Here is a 15,663-nt window from a genome sequence, read left to right on the forward strand (position 1 = left end):
TTACAAGGATTGGAGGGAAAGTCTATTTTTCAAAATCATAAAGATCCCCATGACTCGGTCGGGAGGGTTGCGGAGCAAAAGTCTGTACTGTAAATTGAAACGGATCGCGAGAGGCTGCAATCTGCATTACTTTAGACTTCTCCAAGTGGATGGGAGGAATAGCAGAGGGGATTGTTGTGGTGTGGAGGGAGCAGAACAGCACAGAGCCGACAAAACTCATCTCAGTAATCATCCATGATCTCATACACAATTAATCAGCACCTCTGGTTCCAGCACTGTGGACACTTCTAGTGCACTTCATGCATTACTTCATTTATGGTAATCATGTTTTTGGAGAAGAGCAACAAAAGAAAAACAGAAGAAAACAGAAAGACTAAGCTATTGTTAATAAAATGGGAAATAATACCCTTTCAAATAGGTTCAAAGAAAAGATACGTTAACAGTGAATCTAAAACGTGGCCCCTGAAAGTGCAAGCCACAACCCCAACGGTCTGGCAAACTGGTCTAAAAGCACAGACATTGCTTTACATTGGCTGTACATTCCGGTTCGTTTAATTGTCAACTACGGTATATTTGCAGAAAAGGAATGGATAGATAAATATGGAAAGAGGAATGTAAATTCCAATACATCTGGGTTGAAGGGCAAGAGAAGTGACAGGCCTGGATAGATTAGGGCTAAACGACCTGGTGCTCTCCCATCAATAAAACAACACATGGAAGTTGAATAACCATCAGCTCAGTTCATGCATGTGGGAGGCACAATGCACGCGCGCGCGCACACAAACAGAAACACACACACAGACACACACACCAGCGAAAGGCAAATTGAAACATTGAGGACAAAACAAATCTGCATGACTAAACCACTACCGATCAGGTAGATACTCCAACATCTATACAGGCGCAACTAGAATCTCTCCCTTTCAAATTCACGCACACACACACACACACACAGACACACACACTCACTCACACACACGCACACACACACACACACAGACAAATGCACATCTGACGAGCAGTATACACTCTGCAGTTGGAGGCAGCACTACGGTAAACAAAAAGAGAACATCGTTCAGGTGCGGTACTCACCCAGAAATACATCATCATTTCGGACGAGGGACAGGTGAGAGTGTAGTCGCAGCGGAGAGAGGCGCTGAGCGGTAGGACAAGTCCAGCCAGTGTGGGTGTGAGGAGGAGAAGCAAGTCCGACCGTTTGGAACGAGTGCTTTACTGGTCCCTCTTCCACTGGGGCAGCCCTCCCTCTCAACTATTCAATGGGGCTTGACTAGCTTTGCTCCTCGTCTCTCTATGGCAGCTGCTTTCTCTTCCCTTAATTTTTTCAAAAGCCTCCTTTTCCTCCGTTTTGAGCCCCAGCGAGAGGAGTAAGCAGACAAGAAAGAGGAAAGATAGCTTGGGAGGTGTTGTAACCTCCTTTTGCTTTTGATACTCTTCAACTGTCCCTGCCTCTCCACACCACTCACTTCGACTCTCTCTCTCTCTCTCTCTCTCTCTCTCTCTATTCCCTCTCTCACTTGGTTTCCCTCAGTGTCTTGGCTTGCGCTGTCTCTTATTGGCGAATGTGAAATCAGTCAGTACGGCGCAGAGGCTCAACTAGAGCAGGAGCAGCCTGTACCTGACAGCTGCCTCCAGCATTCCTCCACCGGAGCTGCGTACCCCTGCACGGAGAACCGCTGGGCTGCGCGCCGAACACACCGGGACCGCACAGACGGTACTGTAACTTTTAGCATCACGGGGAGGGCGAAGGAGGAGGCTGAAGACGGGGGAGGGGGCTGGCAGGGGGGGAGGCTGGTGGTGGGGAGGGGGCTGGCAGGGGGTGGAGGACTGGTGGTGGGGAGAGCGGCAGAGCGGGGGGCGGGGGGGGGCATGGGTTCTGTTGATGATGATGCTATTGATGGTGGCGGGCTACCTAAGGCAGGACTGTGAGGATCACCGAGACTGACTAGAGGTGATGTACATTCCAGCTTCAGCTGTACCGGGAGCACGAAAAATAACCTCATAGTGAACAGAGCTACTTCTGGGAGCACAAATACAGACTAACCACCCTGACCGGAAGCACGGGGGAATTAGAAGAATTCACGTATTTTCACTCGTTTGTATACTTATATTTCTATATTTTTGGCGTTACTGGTCAAAGGTCGTGTGGGCGTGTCTATCTTGTTTCAGCCACGACCAACTAGAGCTCTTGAGTCAACGAAGGAGGGGTTTCCGGTGGACAGAAGTGTAAGTCGTGGCGATTATAAACTCCCCCATTCAAGTGAAAGCGTGTCCAAACTTTTGACCGGTAATGTACGTGTGGTGTATAGATAAAAAAAAGAAAAAAAAAAAGAAAAGAAGCTTGCTAAATTTGTTTAGGTGTACAAAGGGAGAGGGCTTTGCTGAGCGGGGTGTGTGCTGAGTGGGCTCCATTACATTACATGCTGTAGCGTGTTCTCCATCTGGCTGCTGTTAAGGGAAGAGAAGGGAGGGGGCTCGCCTATCTTTTAGACAGCATTGTAACAACGAGCCTGCCTCAGCAAATTTCAAAACACATCATCAATACACGACTGGGGGGCTCGCGCTTTTAAATATTAACCCCGTGGCAACCGGGGGCAGACTGCAGAGAGTCAGAGTGGTTTCTGTGGCGCACTCCTCTGCTGGATCGTCCAATAAAAGATGTCCCGGGGGACAAGCTAATTTGTTGTAGGATCCAAAAGAACATTTGCCAGCCATAGAGAACATTGTGGTAATGAACAGAGGAGATATATTCACGTTCTGTTTCCCATCTGTAATTGCCACATAAGGAGGCTGAGTTAAATTTACAATTTGCAGCTGGGTTTGAGTGAATTGGGTACACGAGGGGCTTCGTTCGTGTATTGCGTTACTGTCATTTTAAATGTATTACCATTTTTTTAAATCACTTTTCTTGAGAAGAAATACAACAAGTTTTGAAAGGATAGTTGCAATGTGGCGAGGATTTGATCGCTGAAACGTCAAAAAAATTCTGTGAGACATCTGTGATTCTTCCAGATGCTGGCCGGTTAATACCAGACGGCCTGAAAGTATGATGACGGAAGACAAAACAAATGTAAAACGTCAATTTTAGACGGAAACAATATTGCTTTACTCGTGAAGAATCAATTTCTGATGACTTTCTTCTTTCGTTCTGGCTAGATCACAAGACAGCCTCCCCCACCCTCCGAGCACGCACTCTCTTACTGTTACCATTAACATACACCTCGTCCATATCTTTTCCCATGTCCACCGGACCCAATGGGGTTACGTCAACAAACACAGTGGGGTAACCACCCCACCCCTCCATCAATCTCAGATGGGAAATAAAAATGAAATGCACTTCTCAGGCAACTCGGATTAAGGATCACGCTTTTATCAAATACTGAAGTCTATTTCAAGTCTTCCTCATAAATAACTGAGGGGTAGGGGAGAGAGAGAGAGAGAGAGTGCAAAAACGAGAAAGGGAGGTAGCAAAAGGAGAGACAGAGACATTGGAGGGAGAGAAAGGAAGACGGAGGGGTAGTGAGTGCATCACAGACAGAAACTAATGCGCAGGCCATTCAGGGTTTCAGGGATTAGAAAAAAAGGTAGAATGGAGAAAATAAATGGAGAACCTGAAGTCATTTTAGCATCACATAATCCATGTCTCCTTCCTGGGATCTTCAGCTCTCAATTACCCATTAAATGGAAATAGAAATGGAATGGGAGAAGACTGAGGGTCTGGGTCTATACATGTTGTTACTCTCATTCTCTCCCCAGCCCAGTTTTTTTTCCCGTCGTCTATAGTGTTTATGCAAGTGGCTTTCCCGCCCATTTAGACCCCCCCCCCAAACCCCACACCCCAGGGGAATCTGCTGTCCATTACAGAGCTTTCAGAGAGAAAGGAGCAAGTAAATGACTTAAATGCACTTTATTCCGCACTAAAATGGCCGTTCTCAGCTCAGGAACCCACCCCCCCCCCCGCCACCCCGCCCCCCGCCTCTTGCTATATCATCTCAGCAGGAATGACACCATCCTCGCGGTTTGACCTGGATCTTCACATCAGATATGGAGACTTTGACAGTCAGAGCATTGAACTGTGGTCCCCGGAGCACTCAGACTCATGCTCAGGGTGCGGAGGTGATTGGGGTTTACTAGTAATGGTTCTCCACCCCAGTCCCAGCCTAATTTCTCCCACAGTTGACTCGATGTTGGCTGGGCTCAGCTGTCTCACCTAATGGGCTTGTGTGTTGGTTGGCTCTGAGACAGGAAGAGAGGATTCTCCATTCCGCGTCACATAAAAAAAAAGAAAAGAGTGTTTGTGATGACACCTCACTGTAATTAAAGAATAAAGTTTCCAGAACAGCTGGTAAGGACACACAGATGTACATTTCTGTGCCGGTATCATCTCGACAGGTACTATATTTAACATCTCCGTAATAAGAGGATCGGGTTTCTAACTACGGTAAGAAGTTGAACAGGTGGAACCATCCAGAAAGGTTTTAGCTGTGGGGGAGTTGGCCTTTGCAGAATGGAAGGATTTTAAAAGGAAATGGACTTGAAAAGTGACATCTTCCGATATGCTCATGAAAATGTCAGAGATGCTTCACTGTGAAATTGTAGCAAAAATTATTCCCAATTCAGGTGGATGAAGTACTCTGTTCATAATTACCCATTCTTAGCACCATGCAACAACAAACAAACACCACCGTATACACAAATAGAGAACACAAATAGAGACGGAATCAAAGAAATTATCCATTGTATGATTTTTCAATAATTAATTAGCATTTTATTGCATTGATCACCTACCAACCAGTAAGAATTCCAGCTCTCACAGACCTGTTAGTTTTTCTTTAAGAAACCCTCCTGTTCTCCACTCATTACCTGTATTAACTGCACCTGTTTGAACTTGTTACCTGTATAAAAGACCCCTGTCCACACACTCAATCAAACAGACTCCAACCTCTCCACAATGGCCAAGGCCAGAGAGCTGTGTAAGGACATCAGGGATAAAATTGTAGACCTGCACAAGGCTGGGATGGGCTACAGGACAATAGGAAAGTAGCTTGGTGAGAAGGCAACAACTGTTGGCGCAATTATTAGAAAATGGAAGAAGTACAAGATGACGGTCAATCTCCCTCAGTCTGGGGCTCCATGCAAGATCTCGCCTTGTGGGGCATCAATGATCATGAGGAAGGTGAGGGATCAGCCCAGAACGACACGGCAGGACCTGGTCAATGACCTGAAGAGAGCTGGGACCACAGTCTCAAAGAAAACCATTAGTAACACACTACGCCATCATGGATTAAAATCCTGCAGTGCACGCAAGGTCCCCCTGCTCAATGTCCAGGCCTGTCTGAAGTTTGCCAATGACCATCTGAATGATGCAGAGGAGGAATGGGAGAAGGTCATGTGGTCCGATGAGACAAAAATAGAGCTTTTTGGTCTAAACTCCACTCGCCGTGTTTGGAGGAAGAAGAAGGATGAGTACAACCCCAAGAACACCATCCCAACCGTGAAGCATGGAGATGGAAATATCATTCTTTGGGGATGCTTTTCTGCAAAGGGGACAGGACGACTGCACCGTATTGAGGGGAGGATGGATGTGTGGAGTGGAGTGGCTCCGTAAGAAGCATCTCAGGGTCCTAGAATGGCCTAGCCAGTCTCCAGACCTGAACCCAATAGAAAATCTTTGGAGGGAGCTGAAAATCCGTATTGCCCAGCGACAGCCCTGAAACCTGAAGGATCTGGAGAAGGTCTGTATGGAGGAGTGGGACAAAATCCCTGCTGCAGTGTGTGCAAACCTGGTCAAGAACTACAAGAAACGTATGATCTCTGTAATTGCAAACAAAGGTTTCTGTACCAAATATTAAGTTCTGCTTTTCTGATGTATCACATACTTGTCATGCAATAAAATGCAAATAAATTACTTAAAATCATACAATGTGATTTTCTGGATTTTTGTTTTAGATTCCGTCACTCACAGTTGAAGAGTACCTATGATAAAAATTACAGACTTCTACATGCTTTGTAAGTGGGAAAACCTGCAAAATCAGCAGTGTATCAAATACTTGTTCTCCCCACTGTAGCTAATGTTAATAACGCATCGTTTGCGTGGCGTCTTGACACAGAAAAGAGAGTGTGCTCAGAGCTGTGCACTGGCAAAGTCACCCTGGTGCCAGGCCTAGCCTGTCTGCCTGTCTGTGTGTTGGTCAGTCTGCATGTCAGTCTATGTGTCGGTCTGCCAGGGGCGGGGAAGACAAATGTGAGTACCACACACTGCCTGCGACGCCTTGCTGTCAAAGTGTAAACAACAATACAACCCAATACACCTGGTAATGAACGAGTGTGTCCCACTGATCCTCTGCCCTCAGAGAGAAGCACCGCAGAGTCACTTCAGCGCCACAACAAGCAGCTTCGGACCAGAAGGAAGGAAGAACACAGAGAAAAGCTACACAACAAGGTTTCATTATCTACATTACCAGCGTGTTTGTGCGTGTGATTGAGGGAGGCAGTGCGTGTGTCTGTGTGCGAGAGGGAGAAAGTTAGAGTTAGGGAAACAGTGAGAGAGAGAGAGAAATCCCTTATAGTACATGTTGTAAATCTATAGTAGACTCAATAGTGTGTCTGTAAAACAAGTGACAGGTTAAAATAGGTATACTTATTGATGTTCAGAAAAGCTGTGTTTGGTAGGACAGATATTGACTTGTTGGCAACCATTTAAAAACAGTGTTTGACATTCTGAGGCACCAGTGTTTTTGTCAGCGACTGGTGAACCCTGAGAAGCACTCATCACCAGAATGTGCTTCCCAGTTTCTCCATTGACCAAGAACAGTAGACACATTTCTAGTGCTTAAAACCCCCTTTAAACATTTAAATGAAAGCCACCTCCCTGACAGGTAAGCTGTTTGATGTCTTTATCACTTCCTCATCCTTCAAAGGCTTCATCCCAGCACCAGCCACCAGGCTCTGAATCATTTATTGCGTTCTCTCTCTGACTGTGTACGTGTTTTCAGTTTTGGGGCGTGCATGCGGTTCACTTTTTGGACATGTTTTATTTGTTTTGAAACCTATCAGCAAAGTTGCCGGTGACATATCGCAGTGTACTCTTTCTCACAGATCCGTTCCGTGTCCAGACTAATTACCCGGCTGTAGTTTGGTTCTAACTTCACACAGTGGCTGACATTCTGCCATGACGGCGTGCTGTATGAACACACCCGTACTGAGACACGATGGCGCCAGTTCAGTCCACGCGACAGATTTGCAACCCTGTTCCGATCCGCAGTTGGAAAGACCCCGCCGAGCACTGCGTTTGACCTAACACCGTAAACACTGGGCTCCTGGGTAAACCCATCTGAATTCAGTCCCTTGTTTAGAGCTAATGTTATCACATGTATGTTTGCCTGTTTAAGAAGTGACCGGAATGTGACCTTTCAATGAGATAATGGCGCATTTTTTGCATAGCAAGATATCCCCATCTCTTCATCAGTGAACACATAGACGGTTGAGTTGGAAATATAATGTAGCTCCTTACGCCCAGAACCTGTATACACTGAGCTAGAATGCAGTGGCTGTCACAAGCTATACGTGACGTCAGAGGGTCTGTGCAGTATCGGGGCTGACTGACAGTTGTGCTGAACTTGAGCTCGGCACAGGACAACAAGGTGCCCCCCATCTCTCTATTACATAAAGGCCTTTTCTCATTTCCCAGAGGGATCTTGTCTAACCACAAAGCACTCTGAAGGATATATTCTGCCTTTTTTCAGGTCAATTCACAAATGCTAATGTGTTGGATGTGTGGTGATGTTAAACATTGATTACAGTTTTCTCGGCTTTTCATTTTAACTTGTTCAGAATTTTACCGGCGACATTCCTCCACTAACAAAAATTAAATTAAACTAAAAGCCAGGACATATCGTCTTACTTTCAGCCCTGCTTATTATAATGATGATGACGATATTTATAATAACAAAAGGAGGAATAAAATTGACATGAGAGCTGTGTGACCCATGTGTGTAAAGGTCATATTAAAATGAGTCCTCTCATTAAAAGGATATGTCTGACCACCTGGTATAGAATGGTACAACGCTGATTACCTTTAAAAATAATAATAATTTAAATGTTAATTAAAAGGTCTATTTCTTTTCTCCTCATTTTTCTTGCTTCTCTGTATGATGTTGTCAACATAAGTGTATATAAATGGTTGACTCTGGCAAAATAGCAACATGGTCTAGGGAAAAGTACAGTATCTAGATATCAGGCTTTTTCTTGGCTTCAAGCTCATACAATCTCTGATGTTAACTTTGGACTGTCTATATAGTTTGGTACTGGCACCCCCTGCTGAGTGTAAATGAATGCTAATGCATAATAATCAATAACCTTACAAAATTGACACTACGAACCTCAATGTTTTTTAGTTTTTTTTAATCAAAATGCATTTTTCTTTAGAGAAATGGCTTCTTCATAATTTGCATTTGTATGTGCCTTAACAAAACAATGCTTCGGTAATCTGTAAACAAGGAAATACATTGAAAATGACAACCTTGATTTAACCATGATTGGTCGAAAGATTAGTTTTAATTGGTCTGCTAAGCTGCAGGCTCCTGTCAATAGGGCTTCCCTGGTCAGTACGTGTCGATAGGCAACCACAAGGTTACAGCGAACTGCAAATGTGTTACTACTGCTCTCACCAACCTTCCAGCCCTGAATGCAGGTGGCCCTAACAAAAACGATGAGTGGTGAAACTTGTGATGGGGTACTTCCTGTAGGAAAACCATGACAAGCTGACAACAGAAAATAATCAGAGCATGAAAACTGTGTAGCAATACAAGGTAGAAAACATCAAATGTAGTTGTTTCTTTATTAGATTCATGACATAATGATTGTATTGCCCCCCTTACTCAGCCTGGCACATGACCTCACAAGGACAGGGGATCATGGGAAAGGGCATCGCGTGGGGATGGGTGGGGCTAAGGGTTAAGAGGGCGTGAACATTTCCGAATGGGTGTAAACAAAAAGGAAGGCATTAAAACTGATCAAAAAACATATTTCCATGATTTATTTGAAGCTCTGAGTGCATCCTTTCAATGTATAAAGGATCATTAACAATGTTTTAAGTCAAGACTGATTTGAGCTGTCTTGTCACAATTGTCAACATGATATCCGCCAGGAGCAATTGTTGCTGGTTAAAGCACAGTGTTGACTTTCATTGCTTTTAAAATGGATTATTGTGAGTTTGAATTATCTGTTTCGAGTAAGCCATTTAAATGCAACCCTTTTGTCCTAATCAGCGATAAATGCACTCATAAATAGAAGAAGCATGTTTTATCTATTCAATTGTAAGCATGACTAATATAGTTTAAACTAAACAGAACATCTATTAACTTAGCAATGCAATCTTGAGCCAACATTCCTTAGTGCAACATTATACGACACCAGTGAAAGCCTGTATGCCAACTGACATCAGCAGATTTCAAAGTGAGATTTTATTTTAGACTAAAACAACATTCAATTTTCTTTTGACATAAAGGAGTAAATGTTTATCGTTAATTCTTAAACCAAGCATCAACTTGTACTGAAACCCTTAGTTATGATCTTGTCATTTTTGCTTAGGCTGTCTGGATGAAACTACATTTCATGAATTATTTAGCTGGTTAGGCTCTTTTTTTTCTCCAAAGGAAACTAGACTGTTTCTCTATAATAACCTCAACGGGAGAGCAAAAATAATGCCTTCTCCTCTGTATCCAGGGCCAGAGAAGAATGAGGAAGACATGAAGACTTGCCTTGACATCTTCAGTTGTACTCGCGTGGGGCTAGCTTAGCTTACAGCTCAAACCCTACAGAGAAACCAAAGCCGTTCAAAAGGCTCACATAAAAACAAAACACTTAGATGTGGTTGGGGATTCCTTGCCTTAAAACCCACCGTGCAGCACTTTCATACCATGGAACATATAACGACTTCAAATGTCCAACCTGGCCTCAAGAGACTTCAGGCAGGGATTCATCCACCTGAAATGTTCCCTGCACCGCAGAGCCACATGAGCCGCAACATGTAGGTGTAAGTGTGAGGAGCAGGTGTGATCTGTGGGTCCAGAGGTCCTCTTACCAGTCTCGTGAAGAGGGGAACTCCTAAATGCCAGAGGTGCTCGTTGAGCAGCCCGCTGTACACGACGTTCCCGAAGACAGCAATGCTTCCTGGCTTACACAACGTGTTTCCTACAGGGACACAAACAGAAAAGAGAAAAACCAAGAGTTGTCACCGAACTGGAAAGAACCACTAGGCTTCAGCAAGGCGCTGGGCTTCACTATCGAGATGGCAAAATTAAATCAGAGGAAATCATTGCGCAGGAAAGAAAGATAATAGGGAACACCACATTGATTGTTATGAATATTGATTTCGGATGTTTATTGACTTCACATGAAATGACAAAACATGGAAACGTAGCTGCTGTGAAATCGATTGCACAAGCAGATGTGTTCCAACTGCAGACCCAAATGATCCAAACGAGATGCTTACAGTGATAATATCAGGGTGTAATGATCAAAGGTGTCGTAGGGGACTGTATACATCTGACATGCACCCCTTGTTACATTAACACATCATGATTCCCCTTGACCCAAATGCACCCCCTTAAGGACGCATTTCAAGATTTTTGGCCACTGGTTGTAAAAGAGAAGGTGCCCATGCCAAAACTGAAAATATTATGTACAGTTTCCAAAAAAGTTGAGACGCTGTGTTAAATGTAAAGAAAAACAGAATGCAATGATGTGAAAAAAATGTAACCCCTATATTCAATAGAAAATAGTACAAATACATATCCAATTTTGAAACTGAGAAATGTTATTGAAAAATATATGCTCACTTTGAATTTGATGCCAGCAACACGTTTAAAAAATGCTGGGAAAGTTTTAATGCTAGCAAAAAACCTGGTGGAACATCTGACAACTAATTAGGTTAATTGGCAACAGGTCAGTAACATGATTGGGAATAAAAAGAGCATCCCAGAGAGGATGAGTCTTTCAGAAGTAAAGATGGGGAGGGGTTCACGACTCTGTGAAAGACTGCACAGGCAAATAGTGCAACAAGTTAAGAATAACGTTTCTCAGCGTAAAATTGCAAAGAGTTTGGGGATCTCATCATCTACGGTGCATAAAATCATAGAAATGCATGAGATGAGGAAAACTTCCAAAAACCAGTGTCTGTGAACATAGTACGTCACTGGATCCTCAAATGCAAGTTAAAACTGTACCATGCAAAGAACAAAACAAATACAAATAAGATCCAGAAACGCTGCCGCCATCTCTGGGCCCAGGTACAGTTAAGACATACTAAGGTGAAGTGGGAAACTGTCCCGTGGTCGGTCGAATAAAAATTTGTGATTCAATTTGTGATAGATGGATGCAGCGTCCTCTGGACTAAAGAGGAGAGGGACCATCCGGCTTTTAATCATCACACAGTTCAAAAGTCAGCATCCGTGATGGTATGGGGGTGCATTAGTACATATGGCATGGGTGACTTGCACATCTTTAAAGGCACAATAAATGCTGAACAATATAAACAGGTTTTGGTGAAACATATGCTGCTATTCAGACAATGTCTCTTTTTAGGGAAGGCCTTGCATATTTCAGCAAGACAATGAAAAACAACGTTCAGCACGAATTACAACAACATGGCTCTGTAGTAAGAGTCCAGGTGCTAAACTGGCCTGCCTGCACTCCAGACCTTTCACCCATTACAAAGATTTGGCCCATTATGAAACAAAAAAATGACAAAGAAGACACCAAACTGTTGAGCAGCTGAAATCCTACATGAAGCAAGAATGGGAATATATTTCACTTTCAAAACTACAGCAATCTCCTCAGTTCCCAAACACTTACAGAGTTTTGTTAAAAGAAGAGGTGATGCAACACAGTGGTAAACATGCCCGTCACAATTTCTTTTTAACGTATTGGTGGCATCAAAATAAAAATGGGCACGTATACAAATAAAATACATTTGATATGTTGTATTTTTACTATTTTCAATTACATATAAGGATACATTATATGCACATCATTGCATTCTGTTTCTATTTGCATTTTACGCAAATATATATATATATTTTTGGAAATGATTGAAAGGTATTCATCCCACTTGGACTTCTTTCACATTCTATTGTGTTACACAACATGAACACAATAACATTGATTTAATCTAGAGATTTTGCCACTGATCAACACAAAACAAATCCATAGTGCTGAAGTGAAGAATAAACTAGGCAAATTGTTCTAAATTAATACAAATATAAAAAGTGAGTGATTGATTGCATACATATTCACTCCTTCACTATTACACATCGGAATGGGCTGAGGTGCAACCAACAAGTCACAAAATTAGTTCAATTGAGTCCAGTTGTGTGCAGTTAAAGCGTTTCCCATGACTTCAGTTCATACACACCTGTCTCTGGGAGGTACCACAGTTGCTTAGCCCAAATTCTAATAAAAACTACACGAAGACAAAAGAACACTGAAAGCAAATCTGGAAAAATGTTCTTTAAAAGCACCAATTAGGTGTTGGATATATAACATTTCCAAGGTATTGAATATCCACAAGAGGACAGTTGTCCATAAAGATATGACGAGAATATGGCACAACTGTAAATGCCATCTTCAAAAACTGATTATGAGGCCTATGGCAACCTTAAAGGAGTTAGAGTCTAACCCTAACACTGAGCATCATCCTGAGAACCATCCCTGTGGTGAAGCATGGTGGTGGCAGCATCAAACTAGGAGGATGCTTCTCCGCGTCATGGCCTGACAGGCTTGTGAAGACAGAGTTGCCTGAAAACCAAAAAGGTAAATCTCCTAGAGTGTCCAAGTGAAAGCCCACAAACCAATTTAGAACACATGGGACGCATTGTATGTTTTTGCTGTTCACCAAAGGTTTCCATCAAACTAGACGGAGCTTGAGCAATTTAGCAAAGAAGAATGACCAAAAAATGCAGAGTCCGGATATGCAAAGCAGTACTGTATGCTAGTAGAGACATCTACTAGCATACAGTACTGAAATGAAATGGCTGCTAAATGTGCCTCTACCAACTACTGACTAAAAGGGTGAATACTAAACCAATCACTTATTACACATCCAGCCCAAAAAAATATATTTGCAAAAGCTCTGAAAGCAATCTTCAAAGAAGACCTGACAAGTTTTGATAAACTTTTCAGATAAAAAAACAAACCAATGATATATCCAAAATGTACATAACCTAAAAATGAATATTTAAAACAATTACAGTGTAAGGGATTATTGTCAGAAAATATGTATGCAATTTAAAGCAATATAAATATTCAACCATTCAATGAATTGGCAGTCTAATACACAATGCTATCCTGTTTAACATCATACACTGGTACATTTTGTTGCAGTTGTTTCAGTTTATCCATGTTTGGACATAAATAAACGGACGAAGAATCAATACAAAAGCAAAGTGTTGTCACTGAACACAAGTCAGTCATAATGTGGTATGTAGTAGGTTAGCAATTGTTATACAAAAGCATATTTCCTGTTGTTAATCAAATGCATTTGGCATAGACAAGATCAAATGGGCACGGTTCGGGCAGGCAAGTTCCCATTTAGTGTCAAGACGTGGGTTGGGACAAAATTATGCATTGGCAGGCAGGTTGCACAAGCGTAAGTGCAAATTTGAAAGCCAACTACAAGCTAAAAAGGTTTGAGAGGTTTTATTGTTCTCTCATAACATTTGAGCTAATCTAGCTCTAGCTAACATTAGCTACTTGTTGTTGATGTTGTTATGTAACGTGGGCAACTAACACACCTCTACCTCTTTGTCGATGCATTACAATGATGGATACAGTATGCAGAACTTGCATGTTCCCAAATGTTAGTGATGTGGAACTTTTTACATACACAGTTGAAAGAAAATATTCAGGTTCATCTCTTGCAAATGCTTTCTACTGATATAAATGTGCACTTCTGATAATGTCTGTAAACACACAGTTCAATTCAAAGTGAAAGATAAGGCCAGTGCGGCAAAAGGCTTATTTACATACCGGCCCACTTCTGATTGGTTATGACACGCCAAGGCACAACTTTATTTACTGCAATGTCTATTTATTGCGTGAATCACCTTCCCTTTCCCACTCTATACTGTTATAGAATATTCACAAATGCTTTCCATTACATAAATCCTCCAAAATGTATTAAAGCATGAAAACGCACAAATTCACACATCTTTCTTCGTTTTTGAGAACGTGCCAAAAAGGCACGACATCATTCGTGTGGTTGTATATGAACCGATTCAAAGACAAACGTTTAACGTTGCTAAAATGCCGTCCTAATCAGTTTGATGGCATTAGGCACAGAGTTCCGCCAGGACCCAGCGCCGGCACACACCCGACGCCCAGACCGCAGCATCCGTAGCCTCAGCCCTCCGTCTCCACTTCTGGCCACAGAGACGCGGCGGCTGTGCACAAGAACCTCAGCCTGGAGGGAAGTGAACTGCTCTTAATTGGACCCCTGAAACAGCTGAGAGGCCGGCCCCCGTGCTCTCACAACGTCTGATTTACACACACACTACTACGCGTCCCTACACGTGATGAATGCGGCTTATAGAGCGTCAGCCACTGGAAAACACAAGACCCCGTTGTAATTTCTGCACAAAGGAACGCTGCAAACGCGCTGTGGGGAGAACTGAAAGCAGCGCTGACAAGCAGCACATGCATTATTCAAAAACAAAAGTAAAAAAAAAAAAGAAGAAGAAAAAAGCCCATTAAAGTGTCAGTGGTGCTGTCGGCGGCTGGCGGCGGTGGCTTGGGCGCGGTGTGTGTATTACTGTTATTAATGGGCCGGGCATGGGGGGGGGGGTGGGGGGTGGCCATGCTTATGTGTGTGTGTGTGTGTGTGTGTGCGTGTGTGCGTGCATGTTTCTGCCGGTCTGTCTGTGCGTGTGCGCATGAGCGAGCGTGAGAGAGATACACTGCAGGCTCGGGGGCCGTGTCAATGAGCTCCTACTGCTAATATCTTTCCACATTACTGAATGAATATTAACAAAGAAGGACCTTCCCCAGCGAATAGCGGCACAAGTGCTTCTATCATGTATTCTCCGATACATCCTGTCATGTCGCGGCTAAACACAGCACACTGAGGACAGGCTGGACATATTAGACTAAGAAATCACTATACAGTGTGAGATCAATGGGCGATGCTCTTTGGTACAAACAGAATGATGCGACGCCATACATATTCTTTTTCACTGTATAACGAAGCGGTCATCCCCACCTTTGTTAAGAAGTTCAGGGGAGGGCATATTTAAAACACTTCAAAAAGGATGGCTTGCATTGTGTGTTGAGACAATACAATAATTGACTCCATTTATGTTGTCTATAATCATTCAATTGGAGTAAAAAAAAAAGGACTGTTGTGCTTGCTGATAGAGTACAACAATTTAACAAAACTCAGGAGTCATGTAACTTTAGAACTTTAGAAATACAACTGTGAAATGCATGTATTATTCAAAAAATTTACGTACGCTACTTTTTCTCAGATAATAAGATAATTTTAAGGAAATTGGGGTGCACTTGGTCACCATTATGTAATGAGCACATTGCTTTCACAGAACATGTGAATGCTAAGCACATCTTTGCAAACAGTAAGCGCAACTCTCAACT

The 15,663-nt window shown here is 42.9% G+C and overlaps 1 protein-coding gene across 5 annotated transcripts in view; it reads right to left on the minus strand.

Moving 5' to 3' along the window:
* The window catches only part of LOC105022924 (RNA binding protein fox-1 homolog 3), a 377,689-nt gene that overhangs the window by 93,380 nt on the left and 268,646 nt on the right, over positions 1–15,663 (minus strand). For 4 of the 5 annotated variants that reach the window (XM_020051116.3, XM_010891694.4, XM_034295097.1 and 1 more), the window contains one exon: positions 10,103–10,212. In XM_020051116.3, the coding sequence (XP_019906675.1) occupies positions 10,103–10,212 (110 nt within the window). Of the gene's footprint in view, positions 1–1,092; positions 1,473–10,102; positions 10,213–15,663 lie in introns of those variants that run through there. The other variant, XM_020051117.3, reaches the window with a different exon arrangement.

Source organism: Esox lucius, chromosome 11 (assembly GCF_011004845.1).
Source record: "Esox lucius isolate fEsoLuc1 chromosome 11, fEsoLuc1.pri, whole genome shotgun sequence".
NCBI classification, from domain to species: Eukaryota; Metazoa; Chordata; class Actinopteri; order Esociformes; family Esocidae; genus Esox; species Esox lucius.